The 22,476-nt window shown below is 34.1% G+C and overlaps 3 protein-coding genes across 6 annotated transcripts; 1 reads left to right on the top strand and 2 right to left on the bottom strand.

The window, feature by feature from the left end:
* Positions 1–88: 88 nt before the first annotated feature.
* On the bottom strand, positions 89–3,426 carry LOC113700467 (uncharacterized). 4 transcript variants are annotated; one of them, XM_027220933.2, is made up of 7 exons: positions 3,265–3,426; positions 2,831–2,907; positions 2,610–2,646; positions 1,505–1,578; positions 1,334–1,427; positions 1,100–1,182; positions 89–398 (listed from the first exon to the last, which is right to left on the bottom strand). In XM_027220933.2, the coding sequence occupies exons 2-7, from the start codon at positions 2,900–2,902 to the stop codon at positions 216–218; spliced, it is 543 nt and encodes a 180-aa protein (XP_027076734.1). In that variant the 5' UTR covers positions 2,903–2,907; positions 3,265–3,426; the 3' UTR covers positions 89–215. The 4 variants fall into 4 exon arrangements, with proteins under 4 accessions (XP_027076734.1, XP_071915721.1, XP_027076736.1 ...); XM_072059620.1 differs by lacking the exon at positions 3,265–3,426 and adding an exon at positions 3,025–3,141; XM_027220935.2 differs by lacking the exon at positions 3,265–3,426 and adding an exon at positions 2,999–3,116.
* Positions 3,427–7,949: 4,523 nt separating this feature from the next.
* Positions 7,950–12,743, top strand: LOC113702050 (homeobox-leucine zipper protein HDG11-like). The gene is made up of 10 exons (XM_027222998.1): positions 7,950–8,074; positions 8,733–8,850; positions 9,747–9,938; positions 10,062–10,475; positions 10,625–10,717; positions 10,817–11,026; positions 11,322–11,505; positions 11,612–11,880; positions 12,137–12,226; positions 12,363–12,743. Exons 1-10 carry the CDS (start codon positions 7,950–7,952, stop codon positions 12,741–12,743), a joined length of 2,076 nt encoding a protein of 691 aa, XP_027078799.1.
* Positions 12,744–15,029: 2,286 nt separating this feature from the next.
* On the bottom strand, positions 15,030–21,857 carry LOC113701904 (UTP--glucose-1-phosphate uridylyltransferase). The gene is made up of 21 exons (XM_027222798.2): positions 21,535–21,857; positions 21,329–21,376; positions 20,835–20,926; positions 20,609–20,699; positions 19,609–19,669; positions 19,446–19,523; positions 19,305–19,355; positions 19,138–19,211; positions 18,094–18,166; positions 17,935–17,992; positions 17,751–17,797; positions 17,607–17,672; positions 16,907–16,939; positions 16,531–16,583; positions 16,342–16,417; positions 16,210–16,266; positions 15,970–16,053; positions 15,788–15,889; positions 15,605–15,709; positions 15,343–15,414; positions 15,030–15,240 (listed from the first exon to the last, which is right to left on the bottom strand). The coding sequence occupies exons 1-21, from the start codon at positions 21,618–21,620 to the stop codon at positions 15,214–15,216; spliced, it is 1,434 nt and encodes a 477-aa protein (XP_027078599.1). The 5' UTR covers positions 21,621–21,857; the 3' UTR covers positions 15,030–15,213.
* Between the last annotated feature and the right edge of the window lie 619 nt (positions 21,858–22,476).

Here is a 22,476-nt window from a genome sequence, read left to right as displayed (position 1 = left end):
ACATTGTATACATTGGAAGAAAGTCGTAGGCTTTTGATCTTGAAGTACTACTACTGATTCTGAAGTTGAAAAAAAAAAAACCACAAGAAACACGGTAAAAACAATTTTATGCATATAGATAGGGATGTTTTAAGTCGCAAAAGAAATTAGAATAGAAGATGAACACATGATAAATACAATTTCTACATGCCACAGTCTCATTGGGCTTCCTAATCCTATGCTTGGTTCAGCTCAGAGACATGCTTATCGAGAAAAGCCTGGGCCATGTTACTAAAGCTCACACTAACTGCACCAGCTGAAGCATATCTTTTGATGATATCCACTACTTCTGGCTTCAAAATCTCTTCCTTGTTTGATGCACTGCAGAGATAATACAGAGCCCCAAGAGCATAGTTCACCTGCCATATTGAGGTTTGTTTGCAGTAACTAGTAAGTATCCGGACACTTGCACAAAATTATACTGCTGGTAAACACAATACCCACAACTATACCAAGATGATAACCAAGTTTCCGTTTTTCAAAGGACACTTCAGAGATTCATTTCTCTTTCTGGCAGAAGTGACTTTCAGGATAACTACAAATAACAAATTCTTCTAAATAAATGGTTGGCAATAAAGTATAGCAGGGTCAATGTGCCATGACTAACAGTAATCCATGGAGTATCCATGAGGCCTTGCATTCCAAATTCAGCTCAAATAGCATATTAACGAAATACAAGTCAACAAAAATCAACCAAGTACACTAGTTTGTCAATCTAGTAATTACGATGAAGATAGCATTAGGTGGCTTCCATGAAATACAAGCATAAACTACAATGCCAATGTTAAAAGATGCTCCAGAACTGGAATATTTAGCATGTGACTGCCACAGGGTTCATCTCTATTCCACTGCTGTCTCTGTAATATTTAGCAATAAATAGAGTGAATGATAGTCAATGAACTTTGAGTAAAGTAAGCGATGTAAACCTTTTCTAGTTTCAAAAATTATGCAGTATGGATATGCAACTTGAGCCCTGATTGAAGTCAACTTCCAATAGTCAAAGGGTAAGGGCATCCAAACAACGATCTGAACAAGCCAGAAAACAAATACTACTAATTACCGTGTTTCGGACAGGACTAGAGAGACATTGAATGACAAGAGGGATTCCACCACACTGAATTACAACTGCAGCATTTGACGGATCTAGATTACAAGTGAAAAGCAAATTACATTATACACCATAAGTGACTGTTTGGCAATAAAAACCAGTTGAGAAAATCTTAGAAGATATAAAAATAATAGACATCTTCTTTTCTTAAATGACTAATAAAATAGGGCCAGAGGTCCAATTTACCAACACAGGCATTGCAGATTCCTCCAATACCAAACTCCACAAGCCTCTCATTGGGCTCTGTCATGCAGTCGAGGAAAAGTTCCAAAACATTAAGCTGCTTATATCAGGGCAAGCACATTCATTGTCATGGCAGAAAGAAAAATGTATATAACTCAAAAGTTCAAGAACTACCTGGCGCAAGAATGTGTAGTTGTAAGGGTCATATGCAAAGTTTGCTAGATTAGCAGCAATTCTCTCCTTTATCTCTGAATAACAAGATTTCATAGGTTAACTTAAAACGGAATGACCAAAATTAGGTACAGATGTTCATAGATACATAACACAAAATTTTGAGACCACAAATGCTATATTTGGAATTAGGATGAGTAGGATTATTAGTTGGACACGTTATTCCATGATAGAGAATACCAATTGCTGATAGATATCATATGTCATAAGTGCAGATACTCCCACAGAAACCATGTCCCTAGTTAACAGTATGAGAAGGCATGAGGACTAAAACATGAAATTAACCAATCCTTTCATCCCACTTATCTTGGAGTAAGTTAATATAAACCCTATCCATAAGACAAGCTCCCCATATTCCTCATCAACATGAATCAGTTCATACTCCCTGATAGCATTATCACCATCAGGGTTGTGGCAAAGTCAAGAATTCTTCATTCTGAGTTTTCAACCTAGGAGGTCATTGGCTCAAAACTGATCGTCCACCTTTAACCTGTTTGCTAAGGCTGCTTCATCCAAACCAATCCAGGGCAATATGGCATTCATACAACAACTTCGCCTCTAGACCCTTTTCATCTATGCATGTCTCCCCTCCAAAGAAAAGGTTCTAGTCTACGGTCACATGACCATTACCGCAAGAAATTGATTCTGTATAGATTCCATGGATGAAACAATGTTTTTAGCAGTCACAGAAATTCTATGGCAGAAGCAATCTAGGGATCCCAGTACCAGCTCCATGTCAGCAAATAAAAAAACTTGAATTTTATTTGATCAGCAATCTACAACAAAAACTGCAGAATAATCTTTTGTTCCATTGGTTTCATTACTTCGTAACCCTGTTAGTACTAAATGATGTCAAAATCAATTATTAATTAGCAATCTACAACAAAAACTGCAGAATAATCTTTTGTTCCATTAGTTTCATTACTTCATAAACCTTGTCAGTACCAGCTGATGTCAAGGCTAATTATTAATCAAATGCCTTAACCTCATAAATGCTATACGAAAGAAGCAAGTAAATATGCTTAAACAAGAATTGGACAAAACATACCTTCATCAGTAGCATTCTGAAACTGACTCACCAATTCCTAAATCAAACAAAGAAAACAATGGATGCTAACTATCAACTGCCACTAATGAAAGTTCCCAAACAATCAATATTAAGGCAGATAAAAGAAATACAACTCTCAACTACATTTTCGCATTCACAACCATTTTGAACAGGGAAAAGTTGAATATTTCTGATAGCAATAATTTACAGCAGAGATATACCTGAAGGTAATTTACCCGGGGAGTTCCATATTTTCCAGTCCGCTCTTCTTGCCTCCGATTATTCGTAAACATGTCAACTGCAAAATATTTCAAGAAATCATTCAATTCGCAATATATTGAAAACTCTTTCAATTTTGACAATCAACAATTTTAACAAGAAATCGATACACTAGGAAGGATATGGCTGGCCTAACGTGGCAGTAGTTAAAATCCAAATAAGCCGACATATACCCCATCTCCCTCCATTTCAGAGCTCCCTAACTCCTTCCTCCTTCTCATGAAAAAACTCCCCATGAATACACAAACCCGAATGAGCCTGAGCCATCACTTCCTATAACCCCAACCCAGCTAGTTTCAACAAAGATTTATAAAGCCATAAAGCCCAGAACCATCAAATATATTTCTTGAATAGTATTTTACAAGGCAAAATTCACCTGTAGAAGATTGAACTTTAATTGTTCAGGGGAAAGAAAAGGTATATTCCACTTTGTTCCCCTCAAACTATCTGCAGAATCCCACTTCGTTCCCTAAACTTCAAAATGAGACACTTCAACTGGTTCGCAGCTGAGAGTCTGACACGAAGAGATTGCTTATTCAGAGTTTCTGTCGTTTTCCTTTATTTTATCCGATATCATTTTGGTTGTTGTAGATGGGCTGGGTCTAGGACTTAAATTTGGCCCATTTATATTCAGTTGTATCTTAAATTTACACCATTTGAACTTTGGGCTTTTGGAATTACGAATGCAATGCCAATCAGATCTTGGAGCATTTTGGGCTTTTTTTTTGGTTTGTTTGGCCTTTAACTGCCAAAAAGGTCCAGAGAGAATGGAGACCGTGTATTTGAATTGATTTTCTTTTCGACTGTGTATTTAGAACTAAGGATGTTCATTGGCCGGTAATTGATAATTCAGTAAAAAAAAAAAAAAAAATCTTGAGAATTGGAAAATTGATTTTTTAAGACCAATAACCAATTAACCAACAGTTCGTTGGGCTGTTGGTCAAGACGCCATGCTCTCGCCTATCAGTCAGGTTAGGAGTTTTTAAGACCAATAACTGATTAACCAGTAACTCGCTGGACTGTTGGCCAGGAGCTATGCTCTCACCTGTCAAGTTGAGAGTTCGACTCCTAGTCTGGCAGGTTTGGGGTAAGGGTTTAGGAAGGGAGTAGGGAAGTGGGAAGAATATGAAAAAGAAAAAAAAAACCAATATCCAATTATTGTCCAAACTTTAATTTGGTAAATTGGACATTGGTGATCGGATAATATCCGAAATGTAAAATGTCAATTGTAAGTTAAAATATTTTTATTTCTATAAAAAATTATTGTACGAAAATAATATCCCATATATGTTTTCAACAAAATTCAATCCATTTAGCTAGTAATACTACACTGGACCACTAGTTAGTAGTCAATAGTTAATTAATTACTCATTACCAATATTTTGTAATGTGTTTGTGTGTTTATATATATATATATATATATATATATATATATATATATATATATATATATATATATATATTAGTTTCAAAGATTCGATCAATAACTGATAATTTGATAATATATTTTTAATATCCGTTCCCAAACTATTTTACCAAACATTATAATTGAATATATTTTGATTTTACTAAATTCTTGTTTTGCCAGAATCTAAATCCAATCTAGATTGGATTGGTCGGTTCTTTGGTTTTTTATGAAATTTGAACACCTCTATTTAAAAGTATGGGGTTGGGGAACTTTTTGAATAAAAGACCCTCCTCAAAATCCATAAATCTTTTAGCTAACCAATTGCAAATTATACAGTATTTTAAAACAAAATTGATGCATATCAATTTCTAGCTATAACTAGGGCTGCAAACGAGCCGAATCGAGTCGAGTTTTGGCCTAATCGAGCCGAGTCTCGACATAAATTCATTAAACTCAAACTCGATCTCGAGCTCGACGAGCTCACAATTTCAAGCTCGAGCTCGACTCGACTTGATTCGAGCCGAGCTCGAAAAAATAAAAAATAATTATTTTATTTTTTAAAAAATAAATAAAATAAATATTTTTTTAATAAATAATAAAATATTAAGGATATATATGTAATTTTACTATTAAAATAAAAAATAAAAAATATATATATACTTAAAACAAAAAATATATATATATATACTTGAGCTCGCGAGCTAACGAGCTTAATATTTTGAACTCGATTTCGACTTGAGCCAGCTTGAACTCGACTCGCGAGCAGCTCGATTCGTTTGCAGCCCTAGCTATAACATTTCTGACAAGCATCCATTCGCCAGTCCTAGTATTCAAACATTTCATGAACAAATTTAACACTAAAGAATAAAAAAATGCATTGGTGATTAGGAAGTACAGGTTTCTTACCCATCAAATTTGCAATATTAATCATTTTTCCATACTGCTTGATGCTTTAGTGAATTATTACTTTGACGTTTTTGGTGTGTATGTCTTGGATTTCATGAGAGAAATGATTATTAAATATTCACGGAATCTTAAATTTTGGGGAAATTGCATGTATTCTTCTTACAATTTACAGCTTTTTTGATAGTTGAGGATAGACATTTTAATAGTGGAGTAGGGGAAAATCTCAAATTCATGACTTGTTGGTTAATTTGTAACATGTCAAGCTTGATTAGAAATGCAAGTTCCAAGAAGGGTTTATTTATATTAATGTATAAATATCAAAGAATAGCTAATGACAAGTCTAATTGTACCTGCATGAAAATTTTGGGAAAAATGACGTACTACAGAATGGAGATTCTTAAAATTTGGTAGCATTTATATGTCTTCATTGATATGTGCATGCATACTATTATGAAAGTGGTTAATTATATATCTCTATGTTCGCAGTTTGAAGGTAAAAATACTCGAGGGTTATATCTAACTTTGGAACGTAATGGACCTTTAGCGATGCAAACATATTTCCAAAGCAAGTTTTTTTTTTTTTTTTAATTTCCAAAGCAAGTTGATTGTAATGTACATGTAAAAAAGTAAAAGTATGTAAACATTACTGTAGTCTTCCAAAACTAGTTGTGCTTATAATTGTTTAATTTAATAGCAAAAATTAAGTGCTCACAATGAAATTCGATTTTCCCCCTTAGTTTTTGAACACAGATTTGCAATTTTGGCGGTATATTCTTATAAAGCTAGATGGCACTATTAATCATGTAGTTAATTTTTTTTTATTTAATATCGTTTTACAAAAAAAATTTGAACTATATAAGTAATTAATAACAATTTGATGAATCGTAATTTCATCTTACCATTAATTCTTATAGGGTTTGTTTTGATTAGATCTTATAATCTCAAAGTTGTATCCTATAGGATTTAATCCTTTGATAATACAAGTATCATAACTATAATACATATTGCATTCAAGATAACATAAATCAATCAACTACAAAGTAATTAATCTCTCCTACTGCAACATTTAGGTCATAGACTAACAATATTTATTGGTTGTATTTAAAAGAGATTGATGGAGATAATATGTCAATAATAACTATACATGTACACTATGTACATTAGTAGATAAACAATCTAGAAACAATGGTACTCCTTTTTTGCAATAGGAAGTATCACTTTAGAAAGCCCTATTATCATGCCATATCATGGTTACATTGACTTTGTAATTTTCTTCTAGCAAACATTTATATCAACCACAACAGCAATGATTACTTGTATGTGAGAATTAGTTAAATTACGATATATAATTATCTTGGATTGATAATTCTGCTAGACAAAGTGATTAACTATGTTCTAACAAAGAGAACGTGATTTACTAGGAAAAAGCAATGATGATATCCACGATTAAGTATATGTAAAAAGTATTTTAGCACAGTAATTGTTTATTGAGATTTATTTAAAAACACATCTTTGCTACATGTCTCGCATAGAAAAAATATTTTCCTATCCTATAGTCAGAAATTTGAGATTATTTTTAAAAAGTGGAACCTGATAACATGGCATTAGGATTTCTAAGGACCTAGCATAGAAATAATAGTATAATTGTTGTTATCTCTTAACAAGATAGAGATTAAATGTATGAAAAATAATAGATTTAGCTTGATCCCTTGAATCTTGCCAGATTTTAATATAAGTTTGGCCTTCAATTCTTAATTGGAATGATTATATGTCGTTTGGATAAGTGTTTTAGACAAATTATATATGACAAGTTAGTGTAATGCAAAAATAAATTAACCGTTAATAAAAGAAAAGAAAATAATGAGCTAATCAAGTTCTCAAAACAAAAACAAAACAATTATTTGGAAGTTCTCCGCAATACTTCTTAATTAGAAAATTTTTCAATTCCACAACACGCTAATTAAAAGTTTAATTAAATTTTTAAGCAATAATTAGGTGATTTTCTTGATTAAGCATTCGTTATTGAATAATATTTAATGAAAATTACATGATCGATCACCTTAAATTCATTGTTTAATGAAAATTACTTGATCGATCGCCTTAAATTAAGTATCCTGAGTTGGCTCATAGACATCGAAAATGGTAACTCGCTGCGTTAAACAAAAAATGATTAACATGATAATGTGCAAATAAGGCTAAGGTCAATGTATTTTGATACTTTTCCATGCTTGGTCTAGTCATACATGTTAAAGTTTTTATTTCCTTTAAGACAAATATCTTGATTCCTACTATTTTAGCTCATTTTAGATTCTGGATTATGTAGGAAATTGCCTACCTGACTTTCTTTATATGGAGTAGCACATGCTATTATATGAGCATAGACAAGCAAACCCCATGGCCATGCTATTCACAGCTAGCATTAAGGATAAGAAAAGCTCTGCATCTCCATCCAAAAATTGTTGGTGCATAGAGAACGAGGAAACATAACTCCAATTTGAAGCAAAAGTATACTAGGTAGAAGGAACTTCTTTCTTCTTTCGAATGCCTCTTTCTTTTGTATATGGTATTTATTTTGTGAAAATTTCATAGGTGATGTCATTCAAGATTAGTGGTGAATATGATGCTTTTACTATATCGATATAAGTACTAAAAAGTAGACTAGTTAGGCGTAAGTCGTGTTGTCCCAGTCAATATTGTTTACTACAATACCTTCACTCTTTTTTTTTTTTGTTACTGTGAAGGCAGAAATGGATTTTGCACCTGAGGGCAGTGGATCAGCTGATGAACATGACGATTCTTCAAACTCAAGAAGGGAGAGGGAGAGAAAACAGTATCATCGACACTCCGCTGAACAAATCCAACGACTTGAAGAGTAAGAATAGAAATTTCTCTTACTCACCCTCGTAGTATTTGTGCATATGAAGTTCCTAAGGATTATCTTGATGATCATGAAATACTAATAATTATTTGCAAAAACGTTGTTTAAAGCTACTTAAATACACTAAAACACATCTTAATCTTCTTTGAAATATCAATATTACTTGATTTTAGTAAATCATCATAAATAAAAAAGTTTGTGTTAATTATTTTGATTTATGATGCAAAACATAACTATTTTCTCTCTTTTCTTCTATTGAAATGTTGGAATTTATATGTAAACCCAATTTAGTGGTAAATCCTTTTTACAAGATAATTATTATTTCTATTGTTAGTTTATGTAGAGATAACAGTATTATTTACCATCTTATACGTTTCAATGAAACTTTCAAAAGTTTTAGTTTACATTTTACATGCTAGATCCTTTCTAAACATTTGTGTATTTACTCTTTTCTGTTCATTTTATTTCTCCATGTTTTCTTGCAAGCATGATAGATTTTTATTAAATTTAAAATTTATGATGACCCATGTAATTTTTTTTTTGCACACATCTTGGACAGATATAGTTCATTTTGTTTTTGAAAAAATAAAAGAAAGTAGCACTTATATTATTCTTCTAATCCTACGTCTTTACAAGATGTTTTGGTTGGTAGGTTTTTCAAAGACTGTCCTCATCCAGATGAAAATCAACGGAGACAATTAAGTAGAGAACTAGGGCTTGAACCTAGACAAATCAAGTTCTGGTTCCAAAATAAAAGAACCCAAACAAAGGTATATTATTTCTTTATTTTTTTATATTTTTAGTTCTTTTAAAATGCTACTTTTTTTTTGTGTCATTCTTCATGTGCAACTCATGTGATAACCATTCAAGAGCACTATCATCAATGAGAAAACCACGTATTTCCAATATCTTTCATTCTCTCGTAAAGGGTCTATGCATAACGTAGGCAACAACTCATAGGTAGTGTCTTTTTTTTTTTTTTGGAAATCAAATCCATAAAGAATCAAAGTGTAGTTTCATACGGAAGAAAAAAACTATTTTGTTTTTTTGTTTGTACCATTGAATCTTTGCTCTTATCCAATATTGGGAGTTTACGGAAGATATCAACTGCTCTTTGGTCGCACTACTTCTCTTTCTATAAAATGGGACGAATGCATGAGATTCATTGGATGATTATTGGAAGGTCCTTGTGCTTAAATATGTTTCTTCAAGTTCTGTACTTTTCTTTCATAATTGAATTAATGAGTAAAATTGATGTTTTTGGTTAAAAATATCTAAGAGCTCCCTCACATTTCTAATTAATATTGCATGTTCAAATGTTAGGACTCATTATTCGAGTTCCTGTCCCATTTCACATTCAAAAGAAATTGAGAATACTAATGATATATATTTACTTGGTGAATATATTATCTTGATGTTGGTGAGTTGGGCTCGACAATTTTAGACAGAGAAATAAGAATCTATTGGAAAATGGAAACGGTGAGAACTGTTTTTTTTTTTTTTTTGGGATAATGTTGCCTTTGGCAACAATAATAATATCTTTGATGGTTGTCACATGAGTTGCACGCGCGGTCACACTATAGGATCTAAATATGATTTCAAATAAAAATTTAGGGACATTGAAAATCATCTACTATGATTTGATCTTCTTTTTTTTTTTTTCCAGAGCCACAATGAACGAGCTGACAACGATGCCCTTAGAGTTGAAAATGACAGATTCTATTATGAGAATCTTGTTATGAGAGAAGCGTTAAGGAATCTTGTATGCCCAAAATGTGAGGATGCATCTTCTGGAGAAGAAGCAAGGCAAAGAAATCTAGAAAGATTACGAGTTGAAAATGCTTGGTTGAAACAAGAGGTACTCTAATCTATCTTCATGTATTTAAAATTTTCAAATATAACTTTAACAAAATCTAATTTACCTTTTACATTTCCTAATTAACTACTACTGATTTATTTGTTTTGCTATGTATATTTGCAGCTTGAAAGGGCATCCCGTGTGGTATCCACTTTTTCCAGAAGATCTGGAGCACTCGAATCTTATTTGCCACCATCTTTTAGTCCCCTATCATATTTAGGTGAAAATATTCCAGGGACTTCAATGACCACATTGTTACCTCAAAGGCTCTCTGAAATACAAGAGATGGAAAAATCTGTGATGGTTGAAACTGCTGTTAATGCCATGGATGAATTGTTAGAGCTTTTCCGAGGAAATGAGCCCTTATGGGTTAAGTCTCCAACTAATGAGAGATATCTGATTCATCGGGAAACTTATGACAAGCTATATCCCAAAATATCCCATATCAACAGCTCTAGTTCTTGGATAGAATCATCAAGAGATTCAGGACTTGTGCCAATTACTGCCAGGCACTTGATTGATATATTTCAAGATCCGGTTTACTCTAATATCTCTTGCTCCTTTTTTTTTTTTCTTTTTTTTCCTTTAATCCATCAAATATGAGATATGAGATATGATTTAGTTTTATTAGATTCAATAGCACGTAAGTATTCCATTTATCTTTTAATGTCTTATTCATGTTACAGGAAAAATGGATGGACTTTTTTCCTACAATTGTCACCAAAGTTAGGACAATTGAAGCGCTTGACACGGGAAAAAGGGGTGGTTCTCTATTTGTGGTATAATTCTTTTGTAATTTTGCTTAATGAAAATTTGATCACGTAGTAGTAGCCATTGGAATACAAAACTGATTAATTTTTATGGATGTGTTATTGCAGATGCATGAAAAGTTGCACGTTCTTTCACCTCTTGTTGCACCCAGAGAGTTGGCGTTCCTTCGTTATATCCGACAACTTGATTCAACAACGTGGGTGATCGTAAATGTTTCCTATGATTCCCTTAAGGAGCTAGAAGATGCTTCTTCTTCACAAACATGGATGTTTCCTTCCGGTTGCCTTATTCAAGACATGCCCAATGGAAAAGCAAATGTAAGTTCCAGTGCTCATTTCATCATTTGTTTCAGTTGAGACTTAAGATTGATCGAAACAAGTATAAACAAATATCAGTTTACATGACAGTTCATATATTTGTTTATTATTTTTCTAACAAGATCTAATTCGTGCATATTGTGTGCTGTATTTTTACTGTGTGCTAAAAATGATAGAGTCAGTACCTAAAAAAAATATAAATCAGTACCTAATCAAGTTTTAGATAGCATCAACCAAGAAATTGCTAGTAGACATACGTATTCAACCTAGCTGATATTTATATCCTTGTCCGTAGGTGGCATGGGTTGAACATGTTCAAGTGGATGATAGATCTCTTACTCACCCTCTTTATAAAGATATGGTTTGTGATTCTCAAGCATATGGAGCCAAGAGATGGATTGTTACTTTGCAAAGGATGTGTGAGAGATTTGCATTTTCAATGGGACCAAGACCTTCTCCTGGACATGAACTTGAAGGAGGTACTCACAAATCAAGTTTCTATTTAAAATTTTTTAGAAAGACTGATTTTTGAGATTTTATTCCAACTTTCTTGAGCTTTTCTGCTTTGCTGTTAATTTCATCCAGTTATTGATGCACCTGAAGGTCGGAAAAGCCTGACAAAACTTTCTCACAAGATGGTCAAAAACTTCTGTCACATATTAAGCATGCCAGAGAAATTAGATCTCCCTCAGCTGTCAGAATTGAACAGAAATGGGTTTCGAGTCTCTGTTCATAGAAGTGATACTTCCGGCCAACCCAATAACATGATCGCTTGTGTTGCTGCGTCCCTGCGGCTTCCAACTTCCTTTGAGAATCTGTTTGATTTCTTCAAAGATGAGCATGCAAGAGACCAGGTTTTATTCCCTATTCACCAATTTTCTTGTTAGTCATAGCATCTATTAATCAAACGTTTTTTAAATTTAGTTGGAAATCATGAAGTTTTTTTTTTTTGGTTAGATCAAATGCAACCTTCACATAAACTTGCACGATGAATGCACTATAGCATTTTGTCTACATAGAGAATTATAGTACAAGTTTTGAGATTCTAGTCTTTAATCAAAAATAAATAAAATTAACCTATTGATAATTTTCCCTCCATATAATTTGTAGTGGAATGCTCTGTCCGAAGGAAATCCTGTTCATGAAATTGCACACATCTCCACGGGCACTCACCCTGGAAACTGCATCTCGCTCATGCAGGTAAACATTTTGATGTTTTTTTATTTTTCAAATTTCTTGCATCATATGGCAATAAGCATTTTGAGTATCTGATTAGTTTTCCATATATTAAAACCTATGAACACTTTTAATATTGACTCATATATAATGGTTGCAGCCCGCTAATCCCAAGGAAAACATGTTGATACTTCAAGAAAGCAGCATCGACTTGTTAGGGGCTAATCTGATTTATGCTCCAGTGCCAGTTTCAACCATCACTTCTGCAATAAGTGGTCAAGACACCACAGATACAAATGTTTTACCATCGGGCTTTATCATCTCAAGTGACGGAGTTGATGGTGGAGCTAGAGCCGGAGCTTCTTCTAGTTCTAGCATGATCGGATCGAACAGTTCACTGCTCACTGTGGCTTTCCAAATAATGGTGCGCCCCGACACATTTTCTGACCAACTAATCACAGATTCGGTGGCCACAATTCATGCTCTTATAAGCTCCACTGTGCAAAAGATTAGATTAGCAGTAGGATCTAGGTTTGGGTGAATTTGATTGCTTCTGTAATGGGATTTGAATATAAATGTTTCTTAATTTGTTAGTAAATCCCTACAAGGATGTTTGAGATGTTTTAGTTTTCACTTTTTTCCATTTGCTATAACAAATATACATTAGAAGTATAAGGCCTATTCTTAATGCAAAATTGCATGCATGCATGCATGAATGTGTACTCTTCCCATATCTTTTCATCGAAAATTACTTGAAAAGGCTTTGTATTTTTAAAAGTTTGTAGTTAATCTCTAACTATGTAGAAGTTCTTATAAGTCCAAACTTTGTTAGATTTAATCAACATGGTCACTTAAACATTATATAATAAGATTGGTAGTTAGTTATCAATTCTTATCATATCCACTTCTTTCACAAATACTTTTGCTTGTCCCAATAATCAAATTGCATGTATAAGAAATCTGTCGGTCAAACATATCTGCAACCCTATGATTAATTCCTCATGTTCCATGAGAACCAATATTCCATTTCACATTACATGCACAAAATGTTTTAATGGAAATCGTACCCATTCATGATAGAATATGACAGTGAATAGCGTTACTACTTTCATGCATTCTTGGAACTACTACTAAGGATGGTTTCACCAGCTAATTTTCCTGCACTTGGAAACAAAATAATTTAAAAGTTGAGTCACCACAGGCCTTGAATTTAAGTGAATAGCCTTGCTCATGTAAATCAATTTTCTTGCTAATTACGACTACAGAATTGACACTAAATCGTCTAAAACTTTCTTTTTCCTTTCTTTTTTTTTTTGGTTGGCTGGATATTCTATTGCTGCTACTTCAATGTGCATAAGAATAGGCATCAGTGGCGGTCAGGCGGGTTAACACCAGAGGCACAGCCCCCACTTCTTTTGGTAGAGTTCTATCAAAAACTATGTACTAACTATCTTCTTTATTTTGAAAGTTACAACATAATATCTACCAAAATAATTCATATCAACGGCTCTAGCCCCTCGATAGAATCATCAATAGATTCGGGAATTATGCAATTACTATCAGTACTTGATTGATGTATTTCAGGACCTAGTTTCATATCTCTTTCTCCTTCATGTTTTTTTTTTTTCCTCTTTTGTCCTCTACTCATCAACTACGAAATAAGCTTTAGTTTTAATAGAATCCCATAGAAAAAATATGAATCGCATTTAATAGGCTGGAAGTTCTCAAACATCAAAATTGATGTATGTATGTGCAAAATATGTGCATCTTTTTCTATTTTCTCGTACAACATGATAATCAAGTATTTGAGGTATCTTACCAGTTTTCCAAAGATAAAACAAAACCTATGAACACTTTTTGATATATTCGTGTTTTACTGTTGGAGCCCATGACTACTACACGTTGATACTTCGGGGAGTATTAGGTTTCACTCTTTTTCGCTGGAACCAATAAAAATAGAAGTGTAAGACATATTTGTATTTTGTAATGCAAAATTGCATAAATGTGTACTACTGTACCAGTACCAATATATTTCCATCAGAAATTACTTAAATAGGCTTTGAATTTTTAAAATTTATACGCAATCTCGAATTATGAAGAAAATTCCATCAACAAGCATGTACTTTAGGAAATGTTTGGTCTTTGCCCAATAAATCATGAAAGAGTCTGAATCTAAATTTATGACTAATTTGTGATTTACGGAAATTAAGCACTAAAGAATTATAAATCAACTCTCTTCGGTGCTTCCGTCGTTTATGTTGAGAATTGTATCATATTCTTACTTAAAGCCAGATAGCATTGATACTTCTAGAGGAACTTGTGACCACCATCACCGCCTTGAAAACGAAAGCAATGATGAGTTGCAAGACATTTTTTTTGCCGGTGTTAATACCATTTGGGTTACTTAAATAGGCAGCAAAACTAGAGCAACCGCCCCCATGTTTTGCCAGACAAGCTTTTCTGGAAAAGCACTGGCACCGGGACGAAGGTAAAATTGCAGTCCCTTCATCGGTGACAATGCATTTGCTTACCTGGAATAACTGTCAACCAAGAACTTTGTCCATTTTGCAACTTGGGTTGAGTAGGTAAAAACCAAAAAAAAAAATCTAATTGTTGATGGAAACTCAAGTGCACCACCTTCAAGAATAAACGGAGATACCATCTAGAGTTCAAGGTGCAACAATCTCCGGCAAATAAAAACCCTAGGAAAATTTGACTTGCGGATGCAATTTTTACGGCCTCAAAAGTCGAAACTTCTCTACTGACGATCACAATTTGATAACATGTACTAAAAAATAAAAAATAAAACACATATAACAACTCAGCATTGCGGAACAAAACCGTCCATTTATTTTTTTACCGTCAACTATATATGTGCTAATCAGGCAACCAAGAAAGCAAGCCCCATAAGTGACTACATAACCCATAGAAACTTAAACAAGTGTCATCACAACCAAAAAGTCCCCATCGCTTCTGCAAAACTATGCATCACTTCCAGAGAATTAGACCTCTTAAATATCCTCAGGGCCATTTATAACCTGGCAACAGAGAGAGAATGTAAAGCCAAATTGCTATGCACCATGAACCAATTTTTTAAATAGATGAACCGAATTTTTAAGGCAGTCAGCTGCATATATTACCTTATCAGCAATTACAGCTCTGTCGGGAATTTCTAACTTGGTTCCAGGTTTTGCAGCTATTGTCACTTTCCCCTTAATACAAGAAGAAAAAAGAAGAAAATAAGAAGTTAGTGCATATGCCATATGGACACTAAATAAGAAATAACAAACCACACTGTACACCACAAATTGCCACATTTCACAAGCAAATCTTCAAGGACCGATACATCCATAAAGCTTCAGAAACAGAGTAACAGGAACACAAGTAGTTAGTTTGTATTACCTTCAGGGTGATGCCAGATCCAAACCACACATCGCCGCTCACCTTCAGGCTATCTAGTTCAACAATACTGGGAATAGACTTGAAACGACTTAAGAAGTTGCCGACCTAAAAAATTGGAATACACAATTAGCAATATAAACAATTCAACCTGTAGAGAAAGATGGGGGGAATTAAAATCTCAACCTTCTTAAATTCAGGTCCCAATTCAATAGTTGGGTTAGTTGGATTTTTCCTAGCCTCGTTGCGGACCACATAGCCGTCATCAGACAAAGTGTACAGGTCGGACTGTAAAAATTAAATGAATGAATAAACAGCAATTCATATAGTATTCAAAACAGAATGCCATATATGAACTAAAAATTCACCTGGACCAGAAGCAGATCAGAAGTTGCCTTTACTGGGAGGAATCGAGATCGAGGAACATTGATGCCAATAGCACGATCAAAGAACTGATTGAGGGTTGGGGGGGGGGGTGTGAAAGTAAATGATTATACTTCTTACTTTTGGTTGTTGGTAATGTGAAATGCCATATTGATAAACCTAAACGGAAAGAAACGGAAAATAAAGATGTTTAAAATGAATATCAAGAGATAAGGTTAATATACCCTTATTGCAGCGCCAGCAGCAGTTTCAAGTTGAAGAACTTTCACCCCATCTACTTCCTGTTAATCAGACAAAATTTAATAGAAGAACAGATACATTGACAGAATGAAGAACAGATAGTTAAGAAGTAGAACCTTTGGATTTGGAATAATCTCCATCTTCAGTGCACTTTCTTGTACAAGTCTTTTGATTGCTTTCAAGTTCACCCATCTGCATGATAGCAGAAAATATATCATTCCATTGCATTTTCCATAAAGGAAGCATTGCCCACAGTGCATGGAGCAAATAACATTTCAGCTTAAAATGAGAAGCATAACACTTACAAGTTGTTGGTATTGAAAATTTTGAACTTCTCTATCGACTTGAATTCATTCACCTGTAAAAAAAGAGGAGCAGCATAATCCTTTAATATCAAAATGATGTCTATGAAATTGTGTAACCCAAGGAAAAGATGTTACATCAAGAATGGGGCTAATTCTGGGTACCCTTTGTTTAGTCTAACTTCACATTAAGTAAACAATCTTAGCTGGTTATATGTAACATGCTTATACCCCTACATACATCAATCCTGGGAACTTCTTATGAAGAAATAGTTATTTAAAGAGAGAATGTTTAAATTGCACAAGATTGCATGTAGTATGCCAACAATTAAAAGCATTTCACTAAAAGGTAAAGAAACCAGAAGACATTGAATCTCACATGTTCATCAGGAACTTGAGCTATTTCCAGGAGCTGCAACAGAAGACAGAAAATGAATTAATAGCAACTATTAAGCATGAAAATAGAAAACATTCCAGTGCATCAATGAATACATCTATCTATGTCATGGCATTGTTTAAAGCATTTAGCAAAAGACAAGTAAGAAAAATACCATGTAAACAATACACCATGTTTATCAATCTTGTCAAAATTTTACAAATAGACCAAGTTTCAGTAGCTATTCCAATTTTCTCTTAAGTACAATTGACAACTTAAGTCATTGTTACATATGAAAAGCAATGCTTTACCAGCAACAGCTGGCCTTGTAACTTTTACAGTGCCAACTTGATTAAATTTGTGTTTTTTCTGCCACCAGTTAATTTTGTCAGAGTAGGTTTTACACCAAGCGATACAAAGTGATAAACAGAAGCAGATGGACGTATCAAGCTACCTACAACTTACAACCAAAATATAGTTGCAAGAGAAAAAGGTATAGTGAACAACAAAATTCAAGTTTACTGTTGCAACATACTGCAGCAGAGAAATGGTCTTTCTATGTAAGTCAGAAGCTATCACCTTTGTGGATTATGAGGAATTGCTTAAAGTCAAGGACTTGTTAAACAAGTTTTCTTTTCCTTTTCTCTTTTTCTATGCCCAGAAATGAAAAAAGAGAGATGCAGCTATAGAGAGGAATACATACCTGCACTCTTCCTTCATAAGAAATGAGTGTACCACCTTTAACATCAGCCAATGTTTTTGGAGTGACCTGCCAAACACAAGGGACAAGACTGTAGGAGAAGTATTTAGATACATAGAAGCAAAAGTTTAAAGTCTCTTTTGTTACCTCCATGCAGTATTCGTTCTTGTTACTGATCAAGTGGTTTAAGATTTCTGCAAGATTGAATTAAGGAAATAGAAGTACCACATATTGCCAAAAACTTTGTTACGAGATCCACCATCACAAAGCAAGTGATTATGCATTATATATTGGGAAGTAGATGTCAGGTCATCAGACTAATCAAGGATACTTAAATCAACAACTGCACCCAAGTTATCTGAATTTGCAACAAATACATATTCCTTCCCCTGTAATGAAGCAAAAGGCAGAAGAAAAGGATCAAAGGCATATTAATTTGCTAAATTGAACATTCTCTACATCAGAAAAATCAAGGCATGATGAGCAAAACCTGTGATAATAAAGCATCAAGTTTGCCACTATTCATCAAGGATGGGAACACATCACCATGGCCAGGAGGATACCTGAAAAGGCAAACTATATTAATGAGTAACATAACGGATAATCAAAAGTTTTCGAGAAACATGGACTAAACTCCTAATGCACAGGGATTGCTGATTCAAAAAGTTAATCCAATCGTTCAAGGAACATACCTTACGCAAAGAAATAGGGACATTAAGAAAATGCATTAAAGGCGCATTACATCCATACACCATTGAGACTTAAGCTCCCTCACTTCCTACTGACTTCCCTTCACAGGAGAAATACCCATATGTATTTGGACATTACTTTGTAGCTATTTTCTTAATATTGAATAAATTGTCTTCTTCGTCCTCTTTAACCTGACCTCAATTTATTTCTCCATTCACAAACTATTTAACTTTTCGAAAACAGCTCACAAGCCTTCTTCCAAGTTACAGAAATGGAAGTTCAAGTGCTCTCTGGTTTTCATCACATTACCCTCTCTATAGTACATAATCTGTTTTCATGCTCAATTTGTGGCAAGTCATACCTCCTTTTTACCACATTTCCACTCATCAAGAGACCATAGCTCTCTATCTTGCCTTGTAAGTAACTTTCTTTTTTTCAGTTCAAAAGGTGCCTATTAGCGCGACGATTATTCTACAAACACAAACTCTAGGATTTCTTCCCAACTTATTTTACCCAATACTGGATATTCAGGATTTGACATTCACCTTTCTTCCATATTTACTGCTTGGTGTATCTACATGCATATGGGAGTACATATTGGCTAGTTTTAGTACAGGTATAGCTAGCTTAACTCATTGGAAAAGGTTGCAAGTTCATCAGAAAATAAATTTTCTGCAATTGAAGAGAAGTTATAATGATACCAAACCCAATAATAGATTTGAAAAGAATCATAGTTTCATCCTGTGTTAGTAGAGATTCTACAGATTTTACAGCTTCTGCTTTCCCACCGTCAAACCATACATGTGTATTTGTCAGAAACAAGGAACTCAAATTTTGTTCATACCATGCATCCTTTCCAGTATTTCCTTTAGATGGAAGTGGCATGAAATCTTCAACCACCAATCGAGGGTATTGAGACTGAAAATGAAGGGATGTGAGATGAGTTAACCCTATGGGTATCTTAGACAAGGAAAAAGAATGAAACATTGAATGTGGTCAAACTATATCGACCTGGTTGAATGTGTGAATTTCGATGTTTGACTTGGCATATTTTTCTACAATCTGCTCAGTGTAAAAGCAATAGGTAAGTCTCCTTTGATCTGAGTTAGCGGAAAGTACTTCAAATAATACATATACATTGGTGTCATTTACCTTCAGCGTGTCATCATGTGTGTTGAAGGAGTTCATTAGAAGCAAGGGTACATTGCATCCGTACTTCTTGTTGAGTGTCTACACAGGGCTTCTAACTATCAACTGACTTTGCAAAGATAAAAAGACCATAACACTAAAAGGAGAATGTGTCTAGATATATTACCTCGATTTGGATAACTATCAAGTCAAGGAACGTCAAACCATTGCGAACCTCAATGACCGACCTACATCATGAAGATATACAATGTCAAATCCCAGGGAAAGCAACATCAATGTGCAAAAACTTTGTCTTGTGGGAAGAAAAAAAAATGAGCTTATTCTATGAAGATCCAAAAAGTCAATTGCAACTTATTCCGTGGTCCAATGTCTAATTTAGCTAAAGCTAGGGAAGATGATACAACTGTTTATCAAAAACTTAATAATTCTACTTTTACATTTGATAGAGACATCATCCAAGTCTTCCCAAGGTCCAATGCAGCGACAAGGAGAAAGTGTAATTCTACGAACAGCTATTCTATTCTGTTATACTTGTCAAGCCAAATGCAAAGTAAGGCTTAAGAAATGACCATCTTTTTCTTATGGATGCACTATTACAAGATATTCCCAAAAAAAAAAAAGGCATTGAAAAGGCACTTCATGTTCTGATGGCAGAAACTAAAAGACATCATTCTTTTGTCCTTTCTTTATTCTTCTTACAACAAAAATCCAACGAGATAGTAAAAGCACTATATGAACACAGATCTAATATTTTATACCAGTCATTTTGTTGGCATTACAAATATTCTCAGAAGTTCCATCATGAATTTTCACAAACAAAAAGTCTCTTAGTCTATGAGTCTCTACAAGTGGCGAAGATGTACTATCTGGTTGAAAGAATTTGTAAACCCATAAATTTCCTTAGCTAATTATGAGATGATTCTTTTGCAAATTATGTATCTTTTTATGCCAAAAGAAAAAGTGCTACCAGACATAAATGTAACAGCACAATGAAGAGACGCTTTGTATTGTAGAAAAGCAATCAAAAGCTGTTAAAAGTACCTTCATGTTAACAAAAAGGAACAAGTAAGCAACGCACAAGAAACAAAATTTGGCTGGTTCATAAGAATCCTATAATCACAATCTGCAAACTTTATCACACGTTATCCAAAAAGAAAAAGGCATACTTTGGACCAGTGCAACCCATTGTCGTGCCCAAGCCGCCATTGAGCTTTAACACGACCAGTTTGTCCAAAAGCTTCTTTGTTTCTGCAGGATCTGCGCTCATCCACATATGCAATTTTCTTAGCATAAAGAACAACCATGCAAATCCTATTATTTTGACATTTACATAAAACAGTAAACTATTTTGATAGATACATGAACAAGCAACGTTCAATAAAACAAAATTACCTTCAGACACGGGTGCTAAGGTGTCATAAGGCACCACAACCTCATCTGTGGGTGTCTGGATCTTGCTCCAGTCAACATACTGCGCTTCGCCGCTTCAATCCAAAAGCAGAGCAGATAAGAATGGAAAGAATGATCCTCAATAAACAACATTATTCTATTCCACTCACAAGAATAACTGATACTAATCCAGCAGTAAAGCAGTCAACATTACATCAAATCATCAAAAATATTTCGAATTTGGATTCGAAACATTTGAAATAAGGATCTTTTGCAGCGAACTCAAAACATAAAATCTGTACAACATCCAGCGCAAAGTTTTCTTCTTACACACTGTTCTCCGAACTCATGAATTTTGGCATGTCAAATTTGAGAAATCTCGGAAAGCGGAAAGAAGAAGCAAAAGACATGGAAATTTGGAAAAGTTGCTGCATGATAAACAAAAAAATGGAATCGGACGACAAACCAAGCATAATAAAAGCTAAAATTTACAATACCTAAGATAGCGAGTGATGAGGTTGATGAATCCAGATTTCTCGTTTTCACTGCAAACATTGAACCGAACAGATTAATATCCCGCCAAATCAGCTCTCAGTTATTGCTCAGATCCATTAACTCGTCCTTATACATCATATTATCCATTAAAGATTAGCATAATCTTTCAAAAAACTAAACAAAAAGGAAAAGCGAAAGGAGAAGGAACCTGATTTGATTGAGCGCCGCTGTAGCAGCTTTAAGCTTCTCGAGCTTCTCAGCCTCAGCTGGATTTAGAGTCGCGGCAGTTGCCATTGATGATTTTCAACAATTTCTTTCGCAAATCTCCGATCTAGAAAACGACAGAGAATAATAGGGAATGGAAGTGTTCTAGAAGGGATCAGGAGGAGGATGATGAGTGATTTTCGAAACTGATGAACTGATGATGATGTGTGTATGGGTATATATATGACCGGTTGTGAGATTGGAATTTGGAAGGAATGAAAAGAAAGGAAAAATGAAATGACAGTACACGTGGCAGGTAATTAGAAATAACGGGAATTCTGGCGGAAGGTTGATTAATGTAGTAGTAATTGGTTAACAACCCAAGCCCCCAGCATTTGGTGTAATTTGCACTTTCGCCTATAATATAAGTTTTTGTTGCGCTTTTGGGTCACATTAATTTTTACCATTAAAAAATATCTAAATGTTCTATTTGCCTTTTTTTTTTTCAGTCCTTCCTCAACTGCCCAAACTTCTCTTATCACCAAATTTTAGCACTGCAAGTTTTCCTATCTTTTATGGGACATTTAAGAATTAAGTTCTCAAAATATTCCACTTCCATTAGAAAAAAAAAAATCGAAAAACTCATCAAATTCAACACCTTACTACTATTAGTCCAAGTATTCGTCTTCAAACTAGGAGATGAGATGGATACGTGGTAATATCTCCTAAATTCACGTTGTACCTTGAGAGGAAATTATTCTCTTTTCAAAATTACACGGCATACTTTTTTTTATATATTTTGTGAGTCCTTTTTTACACGAAGTGATTTTGTTACACACTTTCCAGCAAAGAATCAAAATTAGCATGGCTCGGATAAAAAGCACAACGGTGGCGAATATGACTGTGGCCTGTGGGCCATGTGGCTGGGATTCTTTTGCGACTGCTT

Source organism: Coffea arabica, chromosome 7e (assembly GCF_036785885.1).
Source record: "Coffea arabica cultivar ET-39 chromosome 7e, Coffea Arabica ET-39 HiFi, whole genome shotgun sequence".
NCBI lineage: Eukaryota > Viridiplantae > Streptophyta > Magnoliopsida > Gentianales > Rubiaceae > Coffea > Coffea arabica.
The sequence above is the reverse complement of the archived record's forward strand: the minus strand, read 5'-3'. Positions and strand labels throughout refer to the sequence as shown.